The following is a 26,135-nucleotide window of genomic DNA, read 5'->3' as shown; positions in this document are numbered from 1 at the left end:
TAATATTCAGCTTTCACCAGCTGAATCTATTTTCAGCCAGCTTCTGCAAGCAAGGGCTGAGGCATGTATGACTGAAATAATTAATTCAGAAAGAAAGTACAAGGTCTGTTGTTGCTACTGCTTGTAGCTCTTTTCAGTCACGAGTTCAGCGATTCTGGAATAACTGTAACATGCTTCAGGAACTTAGAGATGAAGAGGGATATGGAAATGTAAAATATTATCATCAAGAAAATTCAAAGGCTGATTCCATTAAATTCTGAATCCCCTTGCTATATATCCCCTTCCTTGCTACAAAAATTCATTATCATCAGCATGTTAAATTAAATGCCTTATGCTCCAACATAGCTAAGCACGTGGAAATGAACTCAGGATTACCATGGAGAACTGCAAATTCCTTTGCTTAGGAGTGGGAAAACTTGTTTTTAAATCCCCCTCGCCCCTCCTCAAGTTTAAAAGACGTACAGAGTGAGTCTCACTTCCAGTCTTTGCTGTTTTCTTTTTCAGCTATATTCGAGGTATAAGTAGAACCATCACCACTTGAATTTAGATTGAGAATAATGGAAACGTTGACAGGCTCACTGCTACAACACTTCCTGCAGAGCTGGTAATGAATTCAATCTAGCTGAAGACTGTAGCAAGACCCAGTGGAAGTGTCAAGATCACCTTGATTTAAGTAAGCAATTAATAAATTCAATACAAAAAGATATATGAGGCTTTTGTCTAGCTTACCATTATGCAGCTGAAAGCCTGAAAGAAAACAAGACAGTGATAGATCAGTCTGCTAGCCAGCTAGAAAGGATGACATCACTGGTGGAAAACTCAGCTGGACAAGTGGAAAGAAGTGAGTAAATTAATGATTGTCCCAGATTCTAATTCCAGTTGCAGGTAACATACTGTTGGTGTGATTTAGTGAGAGTAGAGGACTAGGATATTTTGTGTGTGACCTATGCTGCTTCCAGACCAATTCACTTTCTGGCTTTTCTTTATAGCAATTAAAATAATCAGGTAGATACTGGATTTAGCAATAATTTACAGAAATTTTAATTTGACTTAGGATGTCATCTGAAGCAGTGTGTTATTTGAGAAAATCCAAATACTTGACCTAACATCACATAAAGAAGTAAGGAAAATTTATTTCCCTTGACTCAGTTTGAAAAAAAGAGACTTGATTTTTTGGAAAATAAATTATATTACCCTGTTACTTTGGAGATGGAGAATCTTCTAAAATAAACTCTTGAAAAGTGTGAATAAAAACATTTTAAAATAACAATAACAACCTTTGCAGAAAAGCGTAATAAAAGTTGTTTAGAAACACTGCAAAAGATCGTATACATCTTAGCCTTCAATTACAATATCATTTAGCAGCAAATTTTAGCTCTCTTACAACAAAAAATATCACATCTAAATATTCTGCTACATAGAAAAGCAAAAGATGGTTTCAGTGCAACTCCAGCACATCCCAAGACTGTTCCTCCAGTTCATCCTAAATCTCTGTTGTAACTTTCAAGCTTCTAACTGTGAAAACAATACTACGGTATTTATCTTAGTGAGTGGATACCAATAAGAGCACAAGAACAGCTGTACTCTCTTAGGCCAAACATCCTTTTAGTCTGGTCCCCAGAACTGACTGGGAATGATGCCTAGGATGAGTAAAGGATCTGGGGCAAGCTGGTAATTCCCCATTTTAACTAGGTTCCAGTGCTCTGCTTCTCAGGAACTTCTTTCTGTTTAATAATCCTTGACAAATTTCTGTTCCATGAGTTTGTCTAATTTTGTAAATTTTGGCATCTACAATGTTCAGTGTCAACGAGCTCCAGAGCTTTCACAGTTTAATGACACGCAGTAGAGAAGAATCATATGGGACACTTGTTTAATCCTCTAGAGCATCACAGAAACAACAGAGTGTGAAAGCACACACCCAAACAGACTTCTGGGCTTAATTTACACTGGATAAAAATCAGCAAGACAACTTTCTTTTAAATACAACTGTGCATGAAATGGTCTAAGGCAGCATAAGGGTCTGAAATGGCAGAGAGCCTGATGTAATACCACCTTCAACTCTAAAACCACATTTTTTAGTCACATTAGTTTTAGCCATGGCAATGTCAGTAAACTTCAGCTGTACTAAATGACCTAAGGTTAATTGAAGATTGGGAAAAATATTTGCATGCCTACAAGAGGAACTCAAATTTTCCCTCCCTCTCCTGAAAGAATCCTTTACGTACACCAAAAAAAAAATAAATCACCTGATGTAGAAATTATTAACCTTGAACACGAAATTACTATACTTCCCTAAAACTAAAAATAAGAATGAATGCAACTTTTGTTATGATAAAGATCTTGCGAGTAGACCAGATAAGCTGCAGCTGTGTAATTATATCAGTTAAAGTGGATTTCTTCACTTAGAACTTAAAGTGGCCTTAAAATAAAAATTGCTGTTTCCCTTATTTTGGGGAAAGGCTCAATATTATTTGGGCTCAATAATATAGCCTATGATCTGTTCCCAAAAGGAAGTAACATTAGAAAGCAGGCATCAAAGACAGAAATGATTGTCTCTTTATTTCTTTAGGGTTGTTTTCACATTGCTTTTTTTTTTTTTCAAATACAGATTTCAGAACAGAAGTACTACTTTATTGCTCTCTAAAGAATCAGTGAACTCCAGTGACAAATCCATGTTGTGCAAAGCTTCGTTCCTCCTCAGTTATATGTCAAATGTTTTAATGCAAATAAAAATTAAAAACCTAAATTCTGGTTAAACCTTTTTACTGAATATGCATTACTTCAATACTTTATAATCCACATTAAAATGTGACTATGCTTTAAAAAAATTCCATCATGATGCAGAGATTAGTAGCATCCACGAGTTTATTACACTAAAGGAGTCTATAAAAATCTTGTCTATGGAATTCATTCTTGCATTGCTGAGAATCACTAAAAGGGAAAGCAAGTTACAAACACTATTTAAGGAAAATATTTAAACTACAAATTGAAAAGCTAAACAAGCTGGCAACTCTACACAGATAATTAAAGGCTCTAAGAGATGGCAAGTCAGAAAACAGACTTTAGAAGTAAAGCACGTCTCTCATAGCTTGGGATGAGGAAAGAGAATAGAAACACTCATTAAACTTATATAATAATAATAATAATAATGATTTTTTCTTAAATATAGAACATTTTTCTCAGTAACTTCGAGGGACTGTGGTTTCAGAATACAGTGCTAGTAACACCACTCTCTAAGTCCTTCAGATCTAACTGACATCCCATTTTCATTGGGATGAAAGAAAAAAAAAAAAAAAGGAATAAAACAGAGTCAGGCTTGGCCAAACTGAGAGCTTTCTACGTGACTATGCTATTGTTTAGTTTTGAGGCTTCAATTACGCATGGACAAGGTTTTCCACTTTTAATACAGTGCATTAGAGCAGTAATCGCAGCAGTGCCTTACCATTTGTCCTGAGTGAAATTTAATCTTTACTACTGGTCTTTTTTTTTTTTTCCCTTCTTCTTTTCAAGACTTGCAGTAAGAACACCGCAGTGGGCACACTGACACAGCTGTCAGTAGCTGAGAGTAATTGCTCTCAAATCCCAAGGGCTGTAAAACTTGATCCCTTCTGTTGTTTTTGCCAGTCAGAATCAGACATCTTCACTTCCATGAGTGACTGGGACTGATAAGGGAGAAGCCTTCTGGACAGAAACTCTGACAGAAAATGTGAAATTCAGCAACAGATTGTTGCCACTAGGGAATCCACTGGTGGTGTTCTGATAGGGGCAAGACACTTTTCAGGTCTAAACTACAGGAATTGCTAAAATTTACATTTCAAACAACATCTAGAGAAACTAAAGGAGAGAAAAAAGATAGAAGGTTGTCTTCAGTTAGCAACAACCCTATTTTGGTTAAAAGCAATACACAGCAGGAGATACCAGTGAGATCCACAGGAATAAACAAATCACTACCTAAAATATAAATTTGTTTTGTGCTGATATAGCCACAATTTTCTATGCTCACAAGTATTATGCTGGGAGGAGTGGAGAAAGTGAGACACACTTAAGTTTGATTTGACTTAGCATGCTGTTTCTCACTTGTAACTGAATCTTTTCCTGTCATACAGTTGCAATCATTCATTCTGTTCTAAGACTTTATATGAAAAATTATGTTTTTCTTACTCTTTTCATGGTGCAAAGTAATAAAACCTTATTGCTAGCATTGCTGCACCCAGCTCAAGCCTGACTATGATTTAATCTATTATTTTATTGCTGGATTTCTGTTTGTTATTGGAAGTTTGTGAAAGACTCTTGTTTTGATGTAGTATCTCTACACAGTGGCAACACATTCGAAAGTAATTCACAAATCCCAAAGTTATTTTGCAAAGTTTGTCATCCTCTGCTAATGCAAGCTATATATTAGAGAGTGCTCCATCTCAATTTCTCTGTATTTTACTTTTCAGTGTTTCAGGTAGAAGACTTTAATTTTTGGTTTGTGACCCTTGGGAAGAAAAACTTCAAATTCATTTGAGCTCTCCTTAAGCACTATGAACTAACCATCTTGTATAAGTGGAAGTTTCCCCTTCAGGTAAAAGGTTAAATCCTTAATTACCAAACAGAAAGCCAAACTACAGAGAAAACCATAGAAAGAACAAAAGAAGTTAGACTATACTAATAATATGCCTTTAAAAAAAAAAAAACACCACAAAACAACCCCAAGAAGTTGTCAGTTGAAGTTTCTCTAAGATATGCCTTAGCCATGGATGCTCCCGTCTTCAGAGGGAGACTCTGATTCTTTCATTTGCCATGCAGCCAAGAAGCCAATTTAGTTGCACTACATCACTATTTTGGGATTGACCTTGCAGTTAATTTGGACCGTTGAAAATTTATTTCTCCACCTGTCCTAAGGCTATCTGCTTTGGGGATTTCTCTAGGACTGTAACATTTGTGCCCACCTGTACAAGGCGGGATCTCACCCTTTTTAGACCTGTCCCTAATCAGAGGTTTCTCACTCTCTCTGGCCATGTTACGTAGTGAGAATGAAACTTTAATAAACCACTTAACGGAGTATGGCCATAGACTTACATGTTCTCCCTCCTCTTTATTTGAGCTCTAAAGTACCAATTGCAGATAAAGCAAATGGGACCAATCTCCATCCTAGGGAACCTTTTTGTATTTACAACATTCTAGTCCCTAACTGCTACATTATAAGAAACGTACTAAGCAAGGAGGAGAGAAGAATATTTTAAAGATTCTCACACCGTTTTATAAAGTGTTTACGATTACCATTTGTTATACATTGGTTTTACCTTCGAATCTCCAGCTTGCTATCAGCTCTCCAGAAATACCACAAATGCTACGCGCATGAAAATCTAGCTTGCAGCAGAAACCTGTTCTTCTTGTCCTTTGCCTTTTGCTTGGCGTTTCCAGTTTTGTGGGTTTGTGCTGCCACAACACTGCACCTGTGGACCACAAAATTCCTGTTCTCCAGCAACACAGTGGGACTTGGAGGTCTTGTCTTCTCCTTCCCAAGGCCCTGCTCATTTCTGAAGGTCTTCCACATGAAATGGCTATAGCCATTGCTTCTGCTAGTCTCTGCAATGCCATGCAACTTCCAGAGTCCAGTTCAAAAGAATATCTTTATTCAAAAAAGCACCTGAATATGTCCACTTTTTTGCATGAGTTCTGTCCAGAATCACAGTGCAAAAGAAATGGAGAAGGCAAAACAGAGCTGTGAAAAGAGACAGCAAATGTCCTGGAGTCCCTTGGACCAGAGAGAGAGCATATCTAAAGGGAATCTGGCCATGATCATCTTTCCGACATATAGGAGCGTGTCCACCCTAGCTACTGCAAAGATGTGATAAACTGACTTACAATGCACTCCCTGTAACTGTTCACGAAGGCCTGAACTTCACATTACACTCAAGTTGATTGCAAAGAGCCTATGAATTAGGGCTGATTGGAGACCCAGGATGTGAAGTTACAGAACAACTCCCAATAGCTCCAACGGAAAAACATGAATGAAAAGTTCCATTACCTTAAAATATCAAGAAAAGCCAGGGGAACTAAGCTTTGCTCTGCACAGGTTGATTTTATTGTTTTTCCACATTATGACTGTACAGATTTGATAACACAGGAAATATTTAGAGTTATTTTTAGGCAGCGTGCAGAAATTTCTGCATACTGCCTTCCCTTTTGTCCTTGGTTGGTTTTGGTGTTTTTTAGTGTGTGGGGGTTTGGTTTGGTTTTTCAAAGCGGAATAGCAAGTAAACTCATCATTATAATGAAGAACAGAAAACAATATCAAGTGAAAATTAAAGCTATGTTCAACTCTGTTAGCCTTCCAGTAAGAGAAGTCTTCCATCTTTGCGTGGCAAGCCCAAGCAAATACTTTAGAAAGAAACAGTATCTCTGATGGAGAGATGTTTTAATTTTGTAGTATCATTAAATACAAGTGGCAGGTTGTACTCATTCTCCACATTTTCTTCAGCAAGAACTGCAACACACACAGCAGAAGGGTTTCAAAAATCAATATGCTCTTCAGCGCTACCGATAAGCTCCCAACGTGTAGAAGACTGCGACATATGGATTCTTCTGCTGTGAATATCTGTTGTACTCTTTACGCCCTCTACAAAGCTGGGCATCAAGATTTCTTTTGTAAAATGCCTGTGTAGGGATTTACAACAGAATCCAATAATGTGTAAAACCACAACTCTGTTATCTTATTGTGCTGGGAAGACATTAGAAAAAGAGGGGGTTGCGACTGAACACAAAACCTGAATTCAGTAAACTCAGTAAGGGTGATATACTTTTCAGGTTAAAAATCTATAATGCCATTACTATACCAGGAAAGACAAACCTGGAAAAACACCATTCTATGTACGTCCATTTGCAAATATTCTTTTTTTTTCCTGAACGTTGCCATATGTGAATGTTAGAGGGGGAGCTCCAACCCGTTTTGCTTCATAAGAGCTTGGAACTCAACTCAATGGAGACACTGAGGATCTACTGCTAAGCCATGGAAAGATCAGCTACGTGAACTTTCCTGTATTTGAGACACCTTCCACTTTACCTGCTAAAATAGTTAGAAGGAGGATTAAGCTATATCATGCCTGAGTGAATTTCTACAAATATGGCCAGATGAAGGTTACAAGGGGCAAGAAACAAATCATAAAATGAACATGCAATTCAAAAATATAGTTTACCAACTAGCAACTTCCATCTTTATGCGAGAGAAAACACAATTAGTACTGTGCAAACTGGGAAGCTTAAAAACCAACAAACAAAAACCACTCCTGTTGGAAAGCATTATTATTTTTTAACTCATGCTGTAGGGACACCATTGTCTCTACAGATGAGTTTTATATTGCTTTGCATTTGTTATTGTGTAAGATAACAACCCAAAATCTGAAAGCTGTTTTGTTTGTCTGAGAGTGAGCTCCTCAGAACTAAAAATAAATAGCAATGTTGCTTTGGAAGCAGAATATAAAGACTGAAAATGCTAAGCATAGCTTATTCCAAGGTGCATTTTATAGAAAAATAGTATGTAGATTTTATTATTAAGAAAAACCCAAACGTAATACTTAAAAACAAAACAACCAAAAAAACAGTAAAAATACAATAATTTTAATATTAAACCTTGCTATCTGCACATAAAGACAAAATCAATTCAGCCAGTGTGTTCATGTAGAACCACTAAGATAAAATAGCAGAATAGAAGAATTCCCACAAATCATCATAGGTGAAGACATATTGCACCAGTCAATCACAACATAACATTATGGTCAACTTCTGCTTTCCCTACACTGAAACTGAGGGCAGCTTTAAAGACAGAACTGGTGTTCACTTGGATTTACATTATGCCCATATGAGGGCCATCTGGCAGTTAATGCTTTTTGATTAAGCAATCAGACATTGAATGAAACCATAAAACAGAGAGAGGATGTCCCAAGCTTTCATTTAGATGGATTTGATCCATGTTATTCTTCTTTCAAAGATCAACAATCACGTAGTATGGGCAAATTCTTTTAATGACCAACCTGGATTTTTTTCCAATTTTTTATTTCCCTAGGGTTTTTTCCCCTTCATGTCTGGATATCACTCTCCATAAATAACAGGCAAAATTTCACAAATGGAGATGTTTACCCAAACTTTTAAGAAATAGTTATTTTTTTATTATTATTTTTTTAATACTACTTCATTTTCCAGTTCTCCAGCAACAAGTGCTACAACGTGGGACTTCCCATGACTGTTTTCCAGCAGAGACAGACATCCTCAAGAGACTATCTTCAAAAGTCAGACAGGATGGGTTCCAGCCCCAGAACAAGAGAAAAAGGTGGCTTCCATGTGCTGACAGGGCCCCAGATACAAAGACCACAAGGTTCTCTTCCCCATCAATTTTCAATACACTAAAGTAAATATCTTCATTTTTTTTTCACTTGCCCAAAATCAAAGATAACAAATTGAATAAAAGAAAAAATAAAATTAATTTCTACCTCAATCTGTGTGGTGTTGTCATGTCCCTCTTCAAGCAGCAGATCTGTGAAACCCCCTGGCTCAGCAGAATCCTGCCCCATGCTGGCTCTGTTGGTATCGACTGATTTGAGAGACTCTGAATGCCTTCTCCACCTGTGGCTGCTTACATGGGAATCCACTAGCACATTGTCCTCCACGTGAGGGAAGCTCTGAACAACTTCGTAAAACACACCTGTTTGACCAAAAAAAAAAAAAAAAAAAGAACAAAAAAATAAGTGAGTGGAACTCTGGTTTACTAATCGTAACTGAAAAACTAAGAATAGTAATCTTTTAATAAATGTTTTTAACCACTGTATAGCATAACTAATTATATCTCTGATAAAGTTTCTACAACAACATAAGAGCTTAAAAGAATGGATAACATATTATACTTCTACAAAATTCAAAAATTTGGACTAAGCTTTGTAGACTCCTCTAAACAGCCCAACTGTTTTATTTTCCTGCTTATTTTATGTCTGGGAAAATTCTTCCCTGTAACTTTAATGCTTGCCTACCCATAGGTGTCACCTTTCAAAATAAAATAAATCTAAGAAAAAAATCACTTAATGATCTAACAAAACAAAAGTAGAAGAGGCAGAGAAATACTGGTACGGACTTAGTTTTTGCTACTGATTTTATGTAGAAAGAGCTTGGAAGCCATGGTGAAAGGCAGCCAAATAGACATTGTGTGATGCATGAAACATCTGTTCCAATGTAAAAATAAAGCTGCCCCATTGTATAAGTGATAAATGCAAATGATGTGTGAAGTCTACAGACACAGACACCCACTCTGTCCCCTGCAAAGGGTGAGCAGTTGGGTGGTGTGTTTTACATATTCCTTTGGACTTTATTCATCCTCATTCACAACTTTTTCATGCTAGTAAAACTATCACCAGGGCAAAACCATAAATTCCTCAGTAGTTTCCAGTTTGCCCAATTGAAAAGCCAATCAAAGTATTTTTTGTTAATTTGTTTCAGTTAACACCATCAAGCGGGGGTAATTTTGCATACTTTGCACTAAAAGCATGTGCTTTTCATACTGTCTTTGGGTCTAAAAGGAGTGGTTGAGGGGTTCTTTGTGCTTTCCATGTGCCAGGAAGAAGAGGATCTTGTTCAAAAAACAGAACTGTGAGGTTCCAAATGAACTCTCAAGAGAAGTGGGAAAGTAAAAGAAAAATACAGAGAGAAAGGAAAGACTGGTAAATAAATTATTTGTAGAAATATTTCCATCGCTTCTGTGTTGGCAGAAGCAAAAAGAAGGCACCACTTTCAAGGTCCTTACTGAGCATCGTGTACGTTGTCTAGGTATAGAAGAGATGGAAAAATAGAAAATCACCTATCAAAGGTTTCAACAAGAAGTAATCTGTTATACATCATAACAGGAACAGGTATATGAGTCATGGATATAGGAGAATCTGCCAGACATTGTTCCTGACAGATCAGAAAGAGTTAAGAGTACAGAAACAGTCCCTAATATGATTTAGGCTCTGTGTGATTCTATTTTTCTATCAAATTCCCCAAAATCTACTAAACTTATTTCCTACACTATTTGATCACTCTCAACCACACTGAAATTAATGTGAGCTGAAGGTGCTTTGTCACCTAGAGAAATCAGAATTTAATAGAGGTGCAAAATAAGCAATCTCAGGCCATAACTCTCCTCAGAACCCAAGTCATCAGACTTCTTTTATTTTAATTGGTGGCTTTTTGAAACCTGTTTCCTTGCATTTCTTAAAAAGCCTTAGGACACTTGTCTTCAACAAATTGCCACCACGCTGACTGTTTTATCAAGCGATCAGCTGCCAGATGCAGAGGGACGGCTCAGCAGACGAACTAACTTATTCCGACGTAGTCTTTATCAAAATCTATCCAAAGCTGTCCTCCCCGCTTTAGCTTGGAGGCACTTGCCATGCTGTTATGGGGATAAGGGCATCGGAAAGCTGACAGACACAGCAAACTTCTCAGGTACGATCACAGATGGGCACTTTCTGCCTGTGATATGCAAAGCCTGAAGCCGGAGCTGTGGAGGCAACGTTTGCCCCCCCATCGTGGCTGGGTCTGCGGCACCAAGGCAGCTCAGCACCTTCTGCGAGGCTCAGGGAAGCATTACACACTTACAAACAGGGATCCCAGGCTACAGCGCAACAGCTACATGTCTGCAGGACCTTGCTCCCTTCTTCTCAAGCATCTTCCCCGGCTGCCTTTGGTGGCTCAAACCTCACATTCAGAGAGAGGCAAAAAGCAAATTTACCCTCATTTTGCACTCCCACTGCAGCCTACTCTTTTTATGGTCAACAATCAACGTGTTGAGGCACTCACCAAAATTAGCAAATGGAAAATGGGACAGTTAGGGGAGGGTCTTAAATCCTATTCACCTCAGGCTGAGCCTCATCTCTAAAGGAAAGCAATTATACTTTGTTCTCCCACATCCTGAATAGAAATGAATATGCTTTCTACGCTTTAAGGTGTTGTAACATAAACTGCTTTTAAAAATAATAATAACATAGTGCTGGAAAGAAATTTACTAGTAGGATTAAAAGCATGAATTGATAAAGTTTTCAGTTTAAAACTAGTCTGTGGGGTTTTTTCACCATTGTCCGTGAAAGCTTCTACCAGTGTTAGCACTAGGCTAGTTTACTGTCCTGGATTGGCAGAGGTAGGATACTGAAGCTAAAACATGAGATAAAGTCTGGATGTGTTTTCAGGGAATAAAGACAGATATTTACTGTAGGCTTCCTCCTTCCCTAAACCTTTTCCTTAAGCTACTGGGGATGGAAAGCGAGAGGTGATGGGAGCTGGCCAGACCAGCTCTGATCCAGCGGTCTCTGGTTTATGCGGACACATCTTTAATGCCGAGACACTGACAAAGAAGATTTTTTTTTTAAGTGAGCTGAACAGGTTTTTTTCTGTTCCTTTTATGTAAATATGATTGAAATAGGTAATTTATATAAATTCTCAGATAATTGAAAGATAAATTAATTTTCAAGTTCTAAACGCAGGCAGCTCATGAAGAAAAAGCATTCAGAGACCTAAAATTCCAATACGTTACAAGTTAGAACTATTTCATGTTTCTGGTTGAAATCTCTGTGTAGTTAATAAATCACATAAAAGGCATTTTAGAGGAAATGTACCAAAGTATTATACTCTTATCTTTTAGATCTCGGAGCTTGCACCTAATTAACACTGAATAAGAACATGTCATTCAAATCAATTGGAAAGCAGCCAAATGCTGTAATATCTGATTAATTATAAAATCATAATATTGGCAAACATAGGTGAGTAGTAGCTTGTTCAACCTGTATGAACAGAGACTCAGAACTATAACAAGCCTGCAAATCAGTTAAAATCGAATTACAGTTTTCCACTGATATTTTTATGTGCAAACTGCAGTGTTATATATAGTCCTGTCAATGGCATGGAAATACCTCACTGTGAAGGTCTATAGAACTGATACTGTACTGTAGTATTTTGGAAGCAGTAAAAAAAGACTACAGGACTTTCTAATGAACATGCAACTCAGCTGGTGTTTTGGTCTGATCTTTAATCTTTTGTCCTTGAAGCTTTCATAAAATTAGCAACAAAAATCGTTATGACTGCAGCTCCTTTCCCCCTTTAGCTAAGTTAAAATTTAAGATTTCAACTCTGTGCTGAATAAAGCTAGAAAGGCAGTGGCATGTGGGCGAGGGAAACAAATCTATAAAAAGCTTTCAGTGCTCTGAGATGATTTGGAGTTAATGACTGATTGTTGGCGAGTTCAGGAAAATCTTGTCGCACTTGGCCAGTTCAACCCTTTGTAGTTGATGTGATTGATCAGAATTACCACCAAAGCCTTCCAGGGAATAGGGGCCTTAATCACACAAACTGGAAAGACATATGCTGAATATTTAGAGAGGAGACTGAGGAAGGGGAATGAGTAAAAATTACAGACAAGCTCACTTTTGCTTACATTAGCACAGGTGCTTCAAATTTCCTTCTGTACAGGTTTACACGCTCACAGGAAAAAGTCTTTTAGAAGACTTTGGCATCTATTGCCTAAACCACCATGTACCTGGATAATAGTTTTTTGACTACCTTAGCTTACGTTTTAATAAGTAGTAGAAAAGCTTTTAAACTGTATTAAGCTAATCTGATGTAGGACACACAACCGAGACCTGTATCTTCTTGTACATCAGGACCTGAATTTTAGGGCAACTAAGATGATTAAGGGATTAGAGCACCTCCCTTACTAGGAAAGGCTGAGAGAGCTGGGGCTCTTTAGCCTGGAGAAGAGAAGGCTGAGGGGAGACCTTATCTATGTTTACAAGTACCTAAAGGGTGGGTTGAAGGGGGATGGAGCCAGACTCTTTTCAGAGGTTTCCAGCGATAGGACGAAGGGCAACAGGCACAAGCTGGAACATAGGAAGTTCCATTCAAATAGAAGGAAAAACTTCTTTATGGTGAGGGTGTCAGAGCCCTGGAACAGGCTGCCCAGGGAGGTCGTGGAGTCCCCTTCTCTGGAGATCTTCAAGACCTGCCTGGATGCAGTCCTGAGTGATGTGCTCGGGGCAACCCTGCTTTGGCAGGGGAGTTGGACTAGATGATCTCTAGAGGTCCCTTCCAACTCTGACAAGTCCATGATTCCGTGAGGTGGCTCTGCTACTCTGAGGTTTTGCGCAGGAAGATGTGTCCCCTGTACTACAAAATACACAGAACTGCTTAACACTTATGTCATTAACATAAATCAATGCTAAAAATGGCCAACAGCTGAACATGTAGAGAAGTTTGTCTACTTCAATATTGTGAATTATGCAAGCAGCTTTTACAGTTTGTAAGTACGGATTGGGCTATACAAGAAAGATGTGCTGAAAGGGAAGAAGCCACCTGATGATGGTGGGGGCACAGGTTCTCTGCTTTGCCACGCCTGTCCTCAAACAAAAAAGGGGAAAATTCTAAGTAAATAAAACCAAAATGAAACAGCAGAGCTTGACAAGTAAGACAGGTGTGATTTAGTAGGGAAGTCTGGTCTGCATAAAGCTTTATTTAGAATGAAGATCTAGCTCTCACTTTCCAAGAAAAAAGAAACATTCAAAATTTTATGGACACCAATGTAACTAAAGGGGAAAGAAACCCCATTTTGAAACAAAAAAGGCGAATAGGTAAATCATCTGCCACTCATTCAAATGTTTTTGTTTTTTTTTCCCATTTTACATGAGGTCAAACAGAGGTTTGCGGAATGTTTCAGCACATCAGAATTTCAGAATTGCATTTCTGAAAAACGTGTTAATTACATTTCATGATTGCACATATTTAGGCGAACTCTGCAATTTGACTAATTTCATAAATGCACCATAATCAACAGGACTTTTTTTGTTGAAAGCCCAGAAATAGATATTGAAACCTCTATTCAAAACATTGCTTATGAGATATAGTATTATCTCTCGAAATCTGCCACAGCCCAAAAGCCAGCAAAATTAAATATCAAATACACAAATTTATTCATCAAGAAACTGAGAATGCCATCATACTCCTTTAACTTAAGTAACTTTCTATTGCCTATCTCATGAATCTTTATTTCTACTATGACCATTTTATTAGTGAAGTTACAAAACCAACAAATGTTGGTGGAAGATATGAATAGTGGACCCATGAAGTGATAGACTTCAAAACATAAATGTTTTGAATCCTTTAAAAGGATTCTCCAACTAGAGTGCTCATATACTGAAGGCCCAATATCATGGCAAAATCAATCATACTTCTCGTAAGAAGAAGAAATTCCAGTTTAAATTATCTCTTCTTATGAATAGCTCAACACAATAGAGACTTCTTTTTCTGCTGTACCTGATTCATGGGACTAGGACCCATTCCATGTTTCTGACCTTAATTTAGGAAAGAAATAACAGATATCCTTGACTTTTGTTATGTCCATGATAACGATAGGATAAATTTCTTTACAACTCATAACACGACTTTTAAAAACTACCCTGCAGTGACAATGACTGTCAATTTGGATCATGATTTTGAAAACAACACAAGACAACATCCTGACATTTTCTTTTTAAAGCTTGGCTGAGACTGCTAAAATAATTTTAATATTATGTGTGAATATGATGCTTAGGATGATCCTATGTTCACCAAGCAGGGGATGAGAATTTGTGTGACCTGCAAAGGGAGTCAGAGGTTAATGATAATAAAATACTGAATGATTGCAGGTTATGATCACAGTACTGCCCCTGAATTGTATGCTCAGAACAAAAAATAACATCTCAAATAACGTCTCAAATAACCACACAATCTTGATGCATGTTTTTCTTGCAATTATACAATAAACAGCTGCTAAGAGTCATGTCTAACATGGAGTTAGTATCAATAATAATGAGTACTATGACAGGGAAATAACATAACCAGGAATTTCCTTACATGTACCTTTTACCCACAAAACGAATTTAGACTTTTCCCTTCTCAATATCTTTCCATTAAAAAAATATTTTTCACCACTACAAGTGATGCCAAAGAGCATATTACCACTTTTCTAGAACTTCATCAAAACTATAACTGCTTCAGGTCTGGGGTTTTTTTTTGTTTGTTTTGCTTTGGGTTTTGTTTTTGTGTTTGGTTTTCTTTTTTTTTTTTTTTAATTGTCTGATTTACTTTCATTTTGCAATTATTGTTATAATCATACTGGTAAATTAAAATGGTATTAGTAAAGTCAGGAGTCCGAGTCTACTGGCTGCTTTGTTTAGTGTACATCAACACCAAGGAAATATTGTCTAATCCCAGCTTCACTCATGCTCTCCAGCTATGAGTGAGAGTCTCCAGCTATGAGTCCAACATACAAGTTGGACTTATAAGCAATCTGATTAGACCTTCATAATGTATTATGAATTTGTTTTCCTTCTCTTCCTGTCATTTCCACTTGGGGACCAGGACCTAAGTTTATTGCTAACAGGATACATGCAGAGTGAAAAGAAAAAAAAAAAAAGACAACTCATGCCTCAAAGAAGGCTTTGAAGATGCTGGGTAATAAGAGAAGGGAGAGTTTTGGTCAGTAAACAGTGATATCAGTCATCATCAAAATGATCAAGATGTATCAAGATTTTTGAAGCCATTATACTAAGAAGATTTTAAAAGGAAAAAAAAAAGACATGTCTTATCATTTGATGACCTTAAATTTTTTTATTCACACAATCTAGATGGATTTAAGTTGCTTTCACAACTGAGGTTTAAACAGTGACAAGAGTCCAGGGAACACCAATGATAACAGAAGTGGAAGGCATATAATATTTCTCACCTACTAGGCTCTTACATCTCATGCATATCTGCATCCCACAGGCACAGACCTTTTGTATTACTTTTGGAACAGTAAAAACACAATTATGTTTACGCTAACAAGGCATAATCCTTTATTGCAATCCTCCACTTTCTGAGACAGGGAGACAAAAATCACTTTGAAAGGAAGCCACAGAAAATGAAGATGGAATTGATTCTGATTTAGCCTTTCCTTACAAAAGAAGAAGCTCTAATAGGCTTGGATACCCAGCCATGGAAAATTCAATTTGAGTACTAGTCAGCTTCCCTATTAACAAAAAAAAAGGAAAAACAGAGTTGTGTAGTTCTGATTTAATATAAAACTCCACAGATGTACTGTTACTAATGTGATATTTTCACATTAGTAACAGAGCTTTCAGGTGGATCAGGTCAGAGAGCTGGACCTCATGGAGCGCACAAGCAAATTCAAACCCATGCTATTAGTGCCTATCTAAACTCAGTATGCGCAATGGAAATAGTTTCTCCAGTTGAAAAATGGTAAAGAGTTTTCTTTCTCCTTAAGTTTTTCTTGTCTCAGCTGCTGTAACTTCAGTATAGCTTCTCTTCACGTAGCTTTGGTTTTTGCTATGCATACAACCATTTTTTAACACTGGCCTTCAAACATTTTTTCAGCTGGAGATCCCTAAAAATTTCCTAGTAGTAGATTTAATTAAAATTTTCTAGTTGTAGAGTCAAGCCTACTCAAAGGAATACTTCCCAGTTCTTGTTTTCCTCTTCACTCCAGGTCACAATTTTGCATTATAGAAGGGAAGCCTGACTCTCTAATCTCACCTGACTAGCAGAAAAGAGGTGCTTCCTCTTTTCTCAGCTTCCTCTGCTGAGATTCTTCCTTTTAGCCTTTTACTTTCAGCTACCCATCATTCAGCATGGTTAACATCACTTCATGTTTGCACACCATACAAATAGGTTTCATATCCACATTCCCAGTAGCACTTCCAATAATTATTAGTAATGCAGATATCCAGTGTGCCTAGATGAATATTTATCACATACTAAGTTTCCACTTAAAGCAAAAGGAATTATAGCTATAATGTTGTTGTGTCCCTGGCACACAACTCGAAATATTTGTAATTGTATTTTCTTGTGGATTATATAGCTACAGCATAGAAAAGGAGGAAGTTAATGTGTTTTAAATCATCTGAGGTTTTCTGATTAACCATCATAGCAATAATGTCAAAATGTTGATTCATGTGTAATTTATATATCTAACCAAACCTCACTATATCAGAAACCCTCACTAAGCCACAAAATTCTTCGTGTAAAAAGCATCAAAAAAATACAGAATTCAACAAAGAATTGTCCAGCTAAGAGAAATGGAAATCTTTCTATAATATTCTATTTATATGCAAACTCTTGCTTTTCCAACCCAGATTCAAAGGTTTTCCAGAGAATACTAATACCAACTGCACCTTGTTTAAACGTATTGGACCAAAGTTTATAAAAGCTTTCTTCTAGTCAATAACTGGATTACAGTACAATTTCCAATATCAGACACTAGCATTTAGAGCTGTATCCAGTGTGTCTACCTAACAGTTTCAATTTGAAAGCATCTTTCTTTTTCCTGAAGGGTCTAGCAAACCTGTGCACTAGGACAACCCAAGGATGCCAGCCCCATGGTAGGTCAGCTTCTCTTCTAGATCCAGGCTTAACCAGAATGAACGAGCAATCCTGTCAGCTAGGAGATATGCACAGATAGGTAGATGACAAAATGGAGTTAAAAAGTTAGATGGACAATTTTGCAGTCATGCCATTAGGGCTAATTTCTGTTTCTAGGCAGCAGAGAAAAGCATACAAAAATGAACTCGCTATTCATCCTTTGAACTGCACCATACATCTGGAAGGGACTCCTTTTGCATGACTTGTCAAGGGAGAAGACAGCAAATATCTGGGATGTACTGAACTGTGTTATCTGGGCTAATTTATGCCCTTCCCAGCAGTCAGTGGCAAATGCAACCTTGGTAGAAGGATTATCTTCAGGTTTAGCCCAAGGAAAAGCCAGAGGCTAAGACAGATGCAAGCCTATCTCCATGCGCAGGCAGCGCTAGTCTTTTTGTAGTGTGCAGAGGCAAAGAGCAGCAATGCTGGGACACCGCTCTGGCCGAGACAACATCAGTTAGCTCTCCACGGGCCTGTCACTCACTGGTGCTGGAGTGGCATCAGAGGGAAATTGGCTTCCTGGGTAGCCCTGTCAGGCTGACTTCGAGTCAGGCAGAAGGATCAATGTCAGCACTCACACCAAAGGCAACCACGCTGGGTTTGGCGGCTCAAGCAGAGAGACAGACAGGAAAACTAAGCTCACATATCAACACAATGGAGCTACCCACACATACGTCTATATGTAGCATCATCTCACAAGCAGACATTAAAATCTGAGCTACCCGGCACAGTGGAAATAAGAGAAGAAAAGCAGCATAATACCTCATCTGGTACAACAAACACTGACGGACACACGGACCAAGGTTTTCCTCTCCTCTCTTGTCAGAAGTGCCCACAGACTGGGCCAAAATACAGCTTAGATCACGAGTGCCACCACTCAGAACTCAAAGCAACCTGGGCACCTTCGAACAAGGCAGATCACGCAATGTAACCCCAGTGCAACTGAAAACACAACACATTTCTCCTGCTGTGTGCTCAGTTTCCTCTGCCCCCCTCACAGGAGCAGAAAGGAAGTGGTTTGCGGTATTAGATGTTTCTCAGAGCCCAGGATTTAGAAAACTGGAAAATGAACAAGCAATTACTGTTGCCCAGAAATGCATAGCAGGGAATGCAATAGTATCTGACATTATAAAAGCTGAATAAAAAAGCTGCATGACTTTTCTTCCACTGTGCTGGTAAAGGAAAGATTTCGAAGATGGGAAGGTTAAAATTTACAACTGTTTGTGGAGACATAACTTGGGCTTTCCTTCAGCTCAATGCTAAAATGCATAAAGTGATTTCAGACAGAACTTAAAATTTAAACACCCTCATTTTCATTATGGATTAAATAAGGAAATTTTATATCTTCTTTCATTTTCTGCACATGAAGGTTTCCCACACCAACAATGATTCAGGATTTAGAAAGATTATACCAGCTCCAAGTAAGTAGATTGATCGTTTCTGGAATTAATGAATTCATTTAATAAAAAGTGAAGGCTTAGTGCCAGAACTTACTACACTGTGGTGTCAAGACAGAGTTTTCATAAAAAGTCCTGCAAAAAGTAAAAGTAGTAAATTGGCACATTCAAACATGGAATTGCTCCAAGGTTCAGAAAAAATAAAGATGGTGTCACTGGGCTTATGTGGTGGGGTTAAATGTTTAGGTCAGCAATTATTGGGAAATACATTCAAGGTTACTACTTTAAAATTCTCAAGACATTTTTGATCTAATTTTCTTGGCTTTAAAGATACACTGAATTATGCTTACTGTGTTTTATTCTTAAGGCTTTTTCTGTAGAGATGGGATGGTCAAGAAATGACAATGACAGTTTTTTAAGAAGATGACTTTTTAGCTTGTTTCAATGTCTCTTCACCCTCAACCCGTAATTGCTGTTGAACTTAAATTTCTCTATACATTTACCCAGCTCACACATTTCTTTAAAAAGAACTTTAAAAACATGATATCTTGCCTTCCATTTTCATCCATATGCATTAAGTTGATATTTTCAGGCCTTCAGAAAACACAATAATGATTTTAAACAATAAGGCCTCCAGGCTGGCCCGATGCAGTAAGTCAGTACTGTAGATATGGCCCTCTGTAAGACCAGACACTAGAGAAGTCAGAACCTTCAACTTTCTAGGAAGCACAAGAGAAAACTAAGTAACTATAGTAAATACATATGGTGTAAAGAAGGATTCTATAAAAGGAATCAAAAATGTACTGTGAAGGCCTGGGTTACTTAATTTTTTATAGTACATTTTTGCATAATTGCTCGATGGCATAACAGTTCAATGGATGCTTCATTTTTGCTGTCTGTAAGATTCAGATAATGATACTTGCTTTGTGTCTTAAATATATACTGTGTTACTGATGACAAGCACTAGATAATAGCTATGTACTATCTTATTACTGAAATGTCATTGTTTATTTCTTTCAGACTCTCTTTAACTGTGCAGGGGCAAACTATTTTCTGTTTTATCAAAGGAAGATTAAATTTTTCATTGAAATTAGAATGGGTCTAAATGCCTTCAGCTTCTTTTCAGGAAAAATTCTCATTTTAGCTTCATCAGGAGATCTGCTGAAGAAAAACATCATGATTCTAGTACACTGATGGGAGGAAATTAGAGCGGAGACTGTTCTTAAGCTCTGGCACAAAATCTGCATTGCTAGACTTGATGTGGGAACAAAAAAATAAATAAATCATACATTAAGGAGGAATTGTTATAGATATGTTTTTAGAGTCAAAGAACAGCTGTATTAAAGCTATCAAGAAACCGAGACATAAAAATAAGAATTAAGCCAGTTAGAGACATGAATGATAGAAGACATTATTTGTTTGCCAGAAAAGAAATAATCCATTTGAAAACGGGCAGAGATACTGGGGAAACAGAAGAGAAAATATTGTATCAATCTTGAAACTTGTCAAAGCAATGAAATTATCTAGCAAATGTTTAATTGGACTGCCTGACATTTGGAGCATTGGATATTGCCTTTCTCTTCTCCCAAAAGACAGACAAACTAGCACTGTGGACTGTGCAGATACGGGGAGTAGAATGCAGGAAGGGCATGTTTTCACAGTTTTTAACTAACAAACAGGGCTGGAAGGACTCAACTCCTATAGAGGGGTTCAAGAATTTACAAAAATAGTATTTTTTTTTTATATATATTACATTTCACACTGTTTACATGCATTTGCATTGTGCCTAAATAAAATGAGGGAACTGCATTGCTGACATCCACTTTTAATATAATACATGGAACTTACATGGAACTTAGCTATTTGGATAGACATGTTCTGGGAAAAGACAGAATAAATGTGGGGTTTTTTTTTTGTTATACACCTTCCAATTCTAACACAGCATTCTCAAGAAAAAACATTAACAGCTTTGCAGCACTCCTGCTGGGGGAGCTTTGCTGACATGCCGTGTACATACGTTTCATCTGTGCATTTTCTTAATGAGGAGGCAGAGATGGGTACCGCTGCGCTGCAGAGCACGTGGTGCTTTGGAAGCTGTGCAGGGATGAGCCAGCTCAAATGACATCACTCTACACTTATGACAGATTTACAACCCTCTCTGCTGTGGTTTTCTAAGTGGAAGATAGGACATTATGTAATGTGTGAAGATCCTTACACATTGACCATCACATGAAGAGTATGTTATTTTACTTTTCAGAGGGTAAAAAAGAATAGAGGCAACACACAGAACAAGGCAGTTCAGTACATTTCTTAAAAAACCACAAGTGTGCTTAAGTGCTTCGGAGGGGCTTATTTGTTAAATGGAGCAGAGTTTATAGGGGCTCAGACTTGGTAGACTGATTGAGAGGCATGCAAACACTGACCATTGCATTAAGAGAACTATGAGGAGGAGACCTTCTCCACAAGAAGGTTCCTGCTCTTCTTGGGTAATCACTATGGTCCGGAGCATTTACACTTCTATTCAGCGACTTGCTCGAGTTCAGGTTCTTTATTATCACTTATTAGAAGGCAAATTCAAAGAAGAAAGAGGGAAAAATGTTTAGAAATAAGAGTGAATACAGTGAGTTTTAGAAGTTTTTGGACACAAGGACATTTGAATGTTTACCTCCTCCTGGCTTATTAATCAAAGACAGGATAGCTCCATGTACAGAATGATTTGTGAAAGTAAGTCGGTTGAAATGTGGCCTATTTTGTTAGACAGAGACTGATATATCTGTAAAATATACTTGAAAAAACACCTCTGTTTCTTCTCATTCTGCCCACTACAGATTTTATTCCTAACAAGCACATATTAACACTGCCTCAATGTGCTATCTTCCTCCCTTTCCGAATGAAGCACAGTGCCAACAGTCAGCTGTGACTCCCCATACCCTGTCCTTGAGACTCAGTGACAGTAAAGCACTAGCCAGTTGCACAGAAAAACATCTTTTACAGCAGTCTTATATTTCTATGTTAATGCATCTTGCTGCCAAGGTTTTAACCCACAGACTGGCTGACAGCCCATACAGAGCCACAGCGGCCACAGCAAGGTTTGGAAACCAACTCTTTACGTCTTGCAACAGGGAACAGCAGCTAGACTTCATTCAGTGTTGTAAGAGTACAGTGCAAAGATTTACCTCATTCCTCGATAGAATAGCACCCTAGAAATCATATTTACATTTCTTAAGAACATATTCATAGTCATTTGGGGTTTGCTCCTAATTAGTTCAATGCAGAGAAGCAGCGCAGCACAAACTTTGCCTCTGTACCCTATATATTCACACTGTCAAATCACTTACATCTCATGCAAGTCTCAACCTGGTGAACTTGAATGGGACTTTAACAGTCTCTAGAACTGCTCATCTTACACAGAGCTGTCAATTCTGTCCACTGAGGAGTTAATCTGTCTTCTTGCTGAATGCAGACTGCCTTCCTCAACACGTACACCTCATTTACACATGCAAAGAAAAAGCTTGGTCACTACAGATGTATCATTACATGTTTCAATTGTAAAGGAATAAATTACCAATTCCTGGATGTCTAGGTGTCCTAGAAAAGCAACTGCAAAGCTTGTAGAGGATGGTTCTCCTTGTGCAGTATGTCCCCACGGACCCATCTCTTCCAAACCCACTACAGTTAACAGACCTTGTCTGTGGTATTTTCTCTTCAGATAAACCTAAGGACTGGGCTATCTAGCAGTAAAGGACGCAGACAGGGCTCAGTCAGTAAAAGACTCTGGCAGACTACATGTCCCCACCTTACTAAGAGCTGGCTTGGGCACCTTTCTTCCCTGCCTGAGCAGCTCACTTGCTCCTGCCTTCCAGTTTTGGAAAACATGTGCTGACTATGACAGAGCTGTCTCTGCAGAGTAAACTCTTTTCTTCTTAAATCAGGGCTAGTGACAGTCCCCATGGATTTTCAAAACTGTCCATCCCACTCCCTCTCTTTTGTTCCAATTAGTTGTCAATATTTTCTGGAACAACTTCAAAAGCAGGACACTTTGCTAGGAGATGGAAGACCTCCTCCAGGGTAAAGGGAGCCTTGAAGTGTCTGTCCCACTTCCCTGGAGAGTGCATAACCATTAGGTTATTATGCAAATAAAAGACAGCAGTACTTGGTCTTAGAACTGAGAGCTTTTCCTGTTTCTTGCAAAGACCAACTGCAGGTGCCACTCTCAGAAGTGAATTGCACATGCTGGATCCTGAGGCAATTAGGTCTCTTCTTGCAGCCCTTAACTAAGCAGTTAATTCTCAGAAAGAAGCAGGATTGCAGACACATAATGGGCATTGCTTGGTTCTGTTTCGCATTTTCAGATAAATCCCAGATCTGCAAATGGGTGTTTGGGATTACAATTTAAGTATTAACAGTAATAACTATCACAAGGCTTTAATTCCACTTGGGAATTAGAAAGCTACGAATTTGCCATGAAAACGCTAAGTTTGTAGGTGACTGAGTCCTTTATCACATTTGTAACCTTAAACAAATTTGGGAGGAAGAGTTTGTTGAATACTAATCACTGTTGACTGAAAATGCCCCCTTTCGTCAAAGACTAAGTCTGCTTCTGTAGCCCATGTATCACATCTGAGTTTTCTGGTTCCATGTTAGTCATGTGGAAGTTTCTCATAGTTTGGTGCATTTGGGCACACTGTTTGGCTCTAAATGAGCTCCCAAAACCACTGACACTTCCATGAACCAGGGCCTGTTATTTCATTGAACTCTATTGCATAACTCCTAGTGGCCATTTTCCCTCTTTTCCACTAACGGTAAACCAAAAACTCACAACTGCTTGTGCCCCAAATTAATCTCCACTTCTGCCTGGTTATGCCATAAGCTGCAGAATTTCCACAAACTGTATGCTTCCCTTCACATGATTTAGCTAAACTGTTTCTAAGCATCTGTCTACTATCATCTGTTTGTAAAAATGATGGAGCGTATATCACTTTTTACCTACTCCTGAAGGAGAAAAGTAATAAAAGACAGCACATTCAGCCTCCTCCTCTCGTATAAATGCAGTAAGAAGGGAAAAAGCATCAACTTTATTACCCCCACCAGTTTTGCTGAAGTAAGGAGACTGGAAGCTGTGGGAGAAAACTTTTGGAGTCATTAATACAGCTTCTCCACAGGAAACATGGGTTCATCAATAGACTGTTTTCAGATTAAGCTTTAAATATGAGTGATTTCACAAGCACCGGCTCAAACAACGTCTTTTAAGTCTGTAAAGCACTGGTACTCAAATATCTGCAAAGTGAATCTCCTTTTCTTGTGTTTCTCTCACTTTCCCTACCTGTGCATGTGCCCCCACCCCTCACTGTGTGCCCTCACCCTCCCCTCTGTAGGGTACAATAACCCAGACTGACTATTCCCTCCAATGTCTTGGACTCCAAAGCAAGTGCCTCCCCATCCAACCTAAGTTATCCTTCCCATATCCTGAACGCCAGCTTTTATTAGAGGCTACACCACCCAGAGCCCTGAGAGTTCTATCGTGACAGCTACAAACCTATACAGGGAAATCCTCCTTTTAGGTGTTTCCTCAGGTTTCCTTCTGCCTTCAACTCAGTAAATCAGCACTTTGAAGCTCTACCCTGATCATCTCCTCCCTTTTCGCCAGCTGCCTGGTTGCTCTAGGTCAGCCTGTGCTCTCCAAGGAAGAGGCATGATGTTGCATCCCTTTTGTTTAGCCTGGCTGCCAGGGAGGAGGAGGAGCAAAGCAGAGAGGAAAAGGTGATGCTGCATGCAGAGACTGTCTCGTAGCCTCAGCCACAGGCTTTGGCCCCACTTGCCTGCTACCTCTTCCCAACCTTATTGTCTGAAATTAGATGTTGTCCTCTTCAGTGGCCTGTCAGAGGAAGATAAAACAGCAGAGAGGAGAGTAAGACTGCATGGAGCTCTGCACAGAGTCAGAAAATCGCTGCTCTGATAACCAACATGACAAGCCTGAACTCTATTTTGCTATCATATATTTTCTCAGTATCACAAAAGAAATCTTGTTTCTGGTTTTAAAATTTTAAAATTAGGATCTTTCATGTCTGAACTTAATATCAGAAACGTGTTACATTATGAGTGCGTAACAGCAGCACTGGGTTTACTTCACACACTTCACACCTGTGGACAATGAACTTACATGTTTTAATCTACAGTACAGTCTATATATTTGTTACTCCTGTTCCATGAATAAATGTGAAATAAAGCACTAAGAAAATCACTCAGTCAAGGCAGTGGCAAAACAGCGAAGTTGTTTTTGGGCACTTAGGGACTGGAATGAAATGACTTTGAGTCCAGTGGGATGTTTGGATTCCAGGAAAAAGAAGAAAGTAATGTACTGGTGATGTCTAACACAGCAACACCGTAAAACTTCTAGTCATAGAGTGGGCTTGTCTTGCCTCTCTTAGAACTAAAACTCAGATGCTAAAAACTCTGAAAGAGACAGAATTCTAGTATTTTTCTACTGCAAGATGAACTATATAACCAAGAAATGGACATCTTTATATCTCACAAAGTGATCTGGAAGCCAAACACTGTGCATTACAGTGATTAGGAGAACTTGCTGGTGGTCTGCAGAGAGCTGATTAGTCACAGCATGCTGCTTCCTCTGTATTCAGCTATTAAACAACATTTAAAAAGTTAAACTCATATTAAATATTTATCTGATATTTATTGTTCCATGTAAGCAATTGCTGCAATTGCCACAGGAATATTATTCTGTTACCAGAAAGAAGATAATGATCTATGCAATGGCAAATAGGCCGGGAAGTAGGCCCATGAGGCAACATCTCTGTTGAAACATGAACTTATTAATGTTTTGCATTACCAAACCCTTTGGCCAGCATTTCTCAACATGACTGAGCATTTCACATTTTGCAGGTGCCTGAGTCAAGCATCTTAAAGAGACATAATTTTTGCAGGGTGCCCTGTTAGCACTTTCTGAACATCATTCCATCCAGAAGCATGTCCCCACAGGCATCCACCAACTCTTGATCTTCTGGTTCTTCTCATTAGTAAACTCAGTTTCTTCCTTATATTAGCACTATCCCCACAGAGTTAAGACTTAGAATTATAATAACTTCTGAGATAGGTAAATGGCAAACGTGCGACCTCCTGAAGATCTAATGATTTGAGTGGAGTTGTGGATGCTCAGAGTCACTTTTATGTCAAGCGGCTTCCAGTATGGCATAGTGTCTGACTGGAGGCAGTAACCTCTCTGAAACATCCAGCTGTGGAAAACTGAGTTGAACTCAACTGTAGCAG

General features: G+C 38.3%; 1 protein-coding gene across 1 annotated transcript in view; it reads right to left on the bottom strand.

The window, feature by feature from the left end:
- PLXDC2 (plexin domain containing 2) overlaps positions 1–26,135 on the bottom strand; it is a 283,134-nt gene that overhangs the window by 141,825 nt on the left and 115,174 nt on the right. Inside the window, exon 2 of the mRNA XM_074157175.1 lies at positions 8,475–8,686. Within this exon, the coding sequence (XP_074013276.1) occupies positions 8,475–8,686 (212 nt within the window). The remainder of the gene's footprint in view (positions 1–8,474; positions 8,687–26,135) is intronic.

This window comes from Numenius arquata, chromosome 12 (genome assembly GCF_964106895.1).
Source record: "Numenius arquata chromosome 12, bNumArq3.hap1.1, whole genome shotgun sequence".
NCBI classification, from domain to species: Eukaryota; Metazoa; Chordata; class Aves; order Charadriiformes; family Scolopacidae; genus Numenius; species Numenius arquata.
The sequence above is the reverse complement of the archived record's forward strand: the minus strand, read 5'-3'. Positions and strand labels throughout refer to the sequence as shown.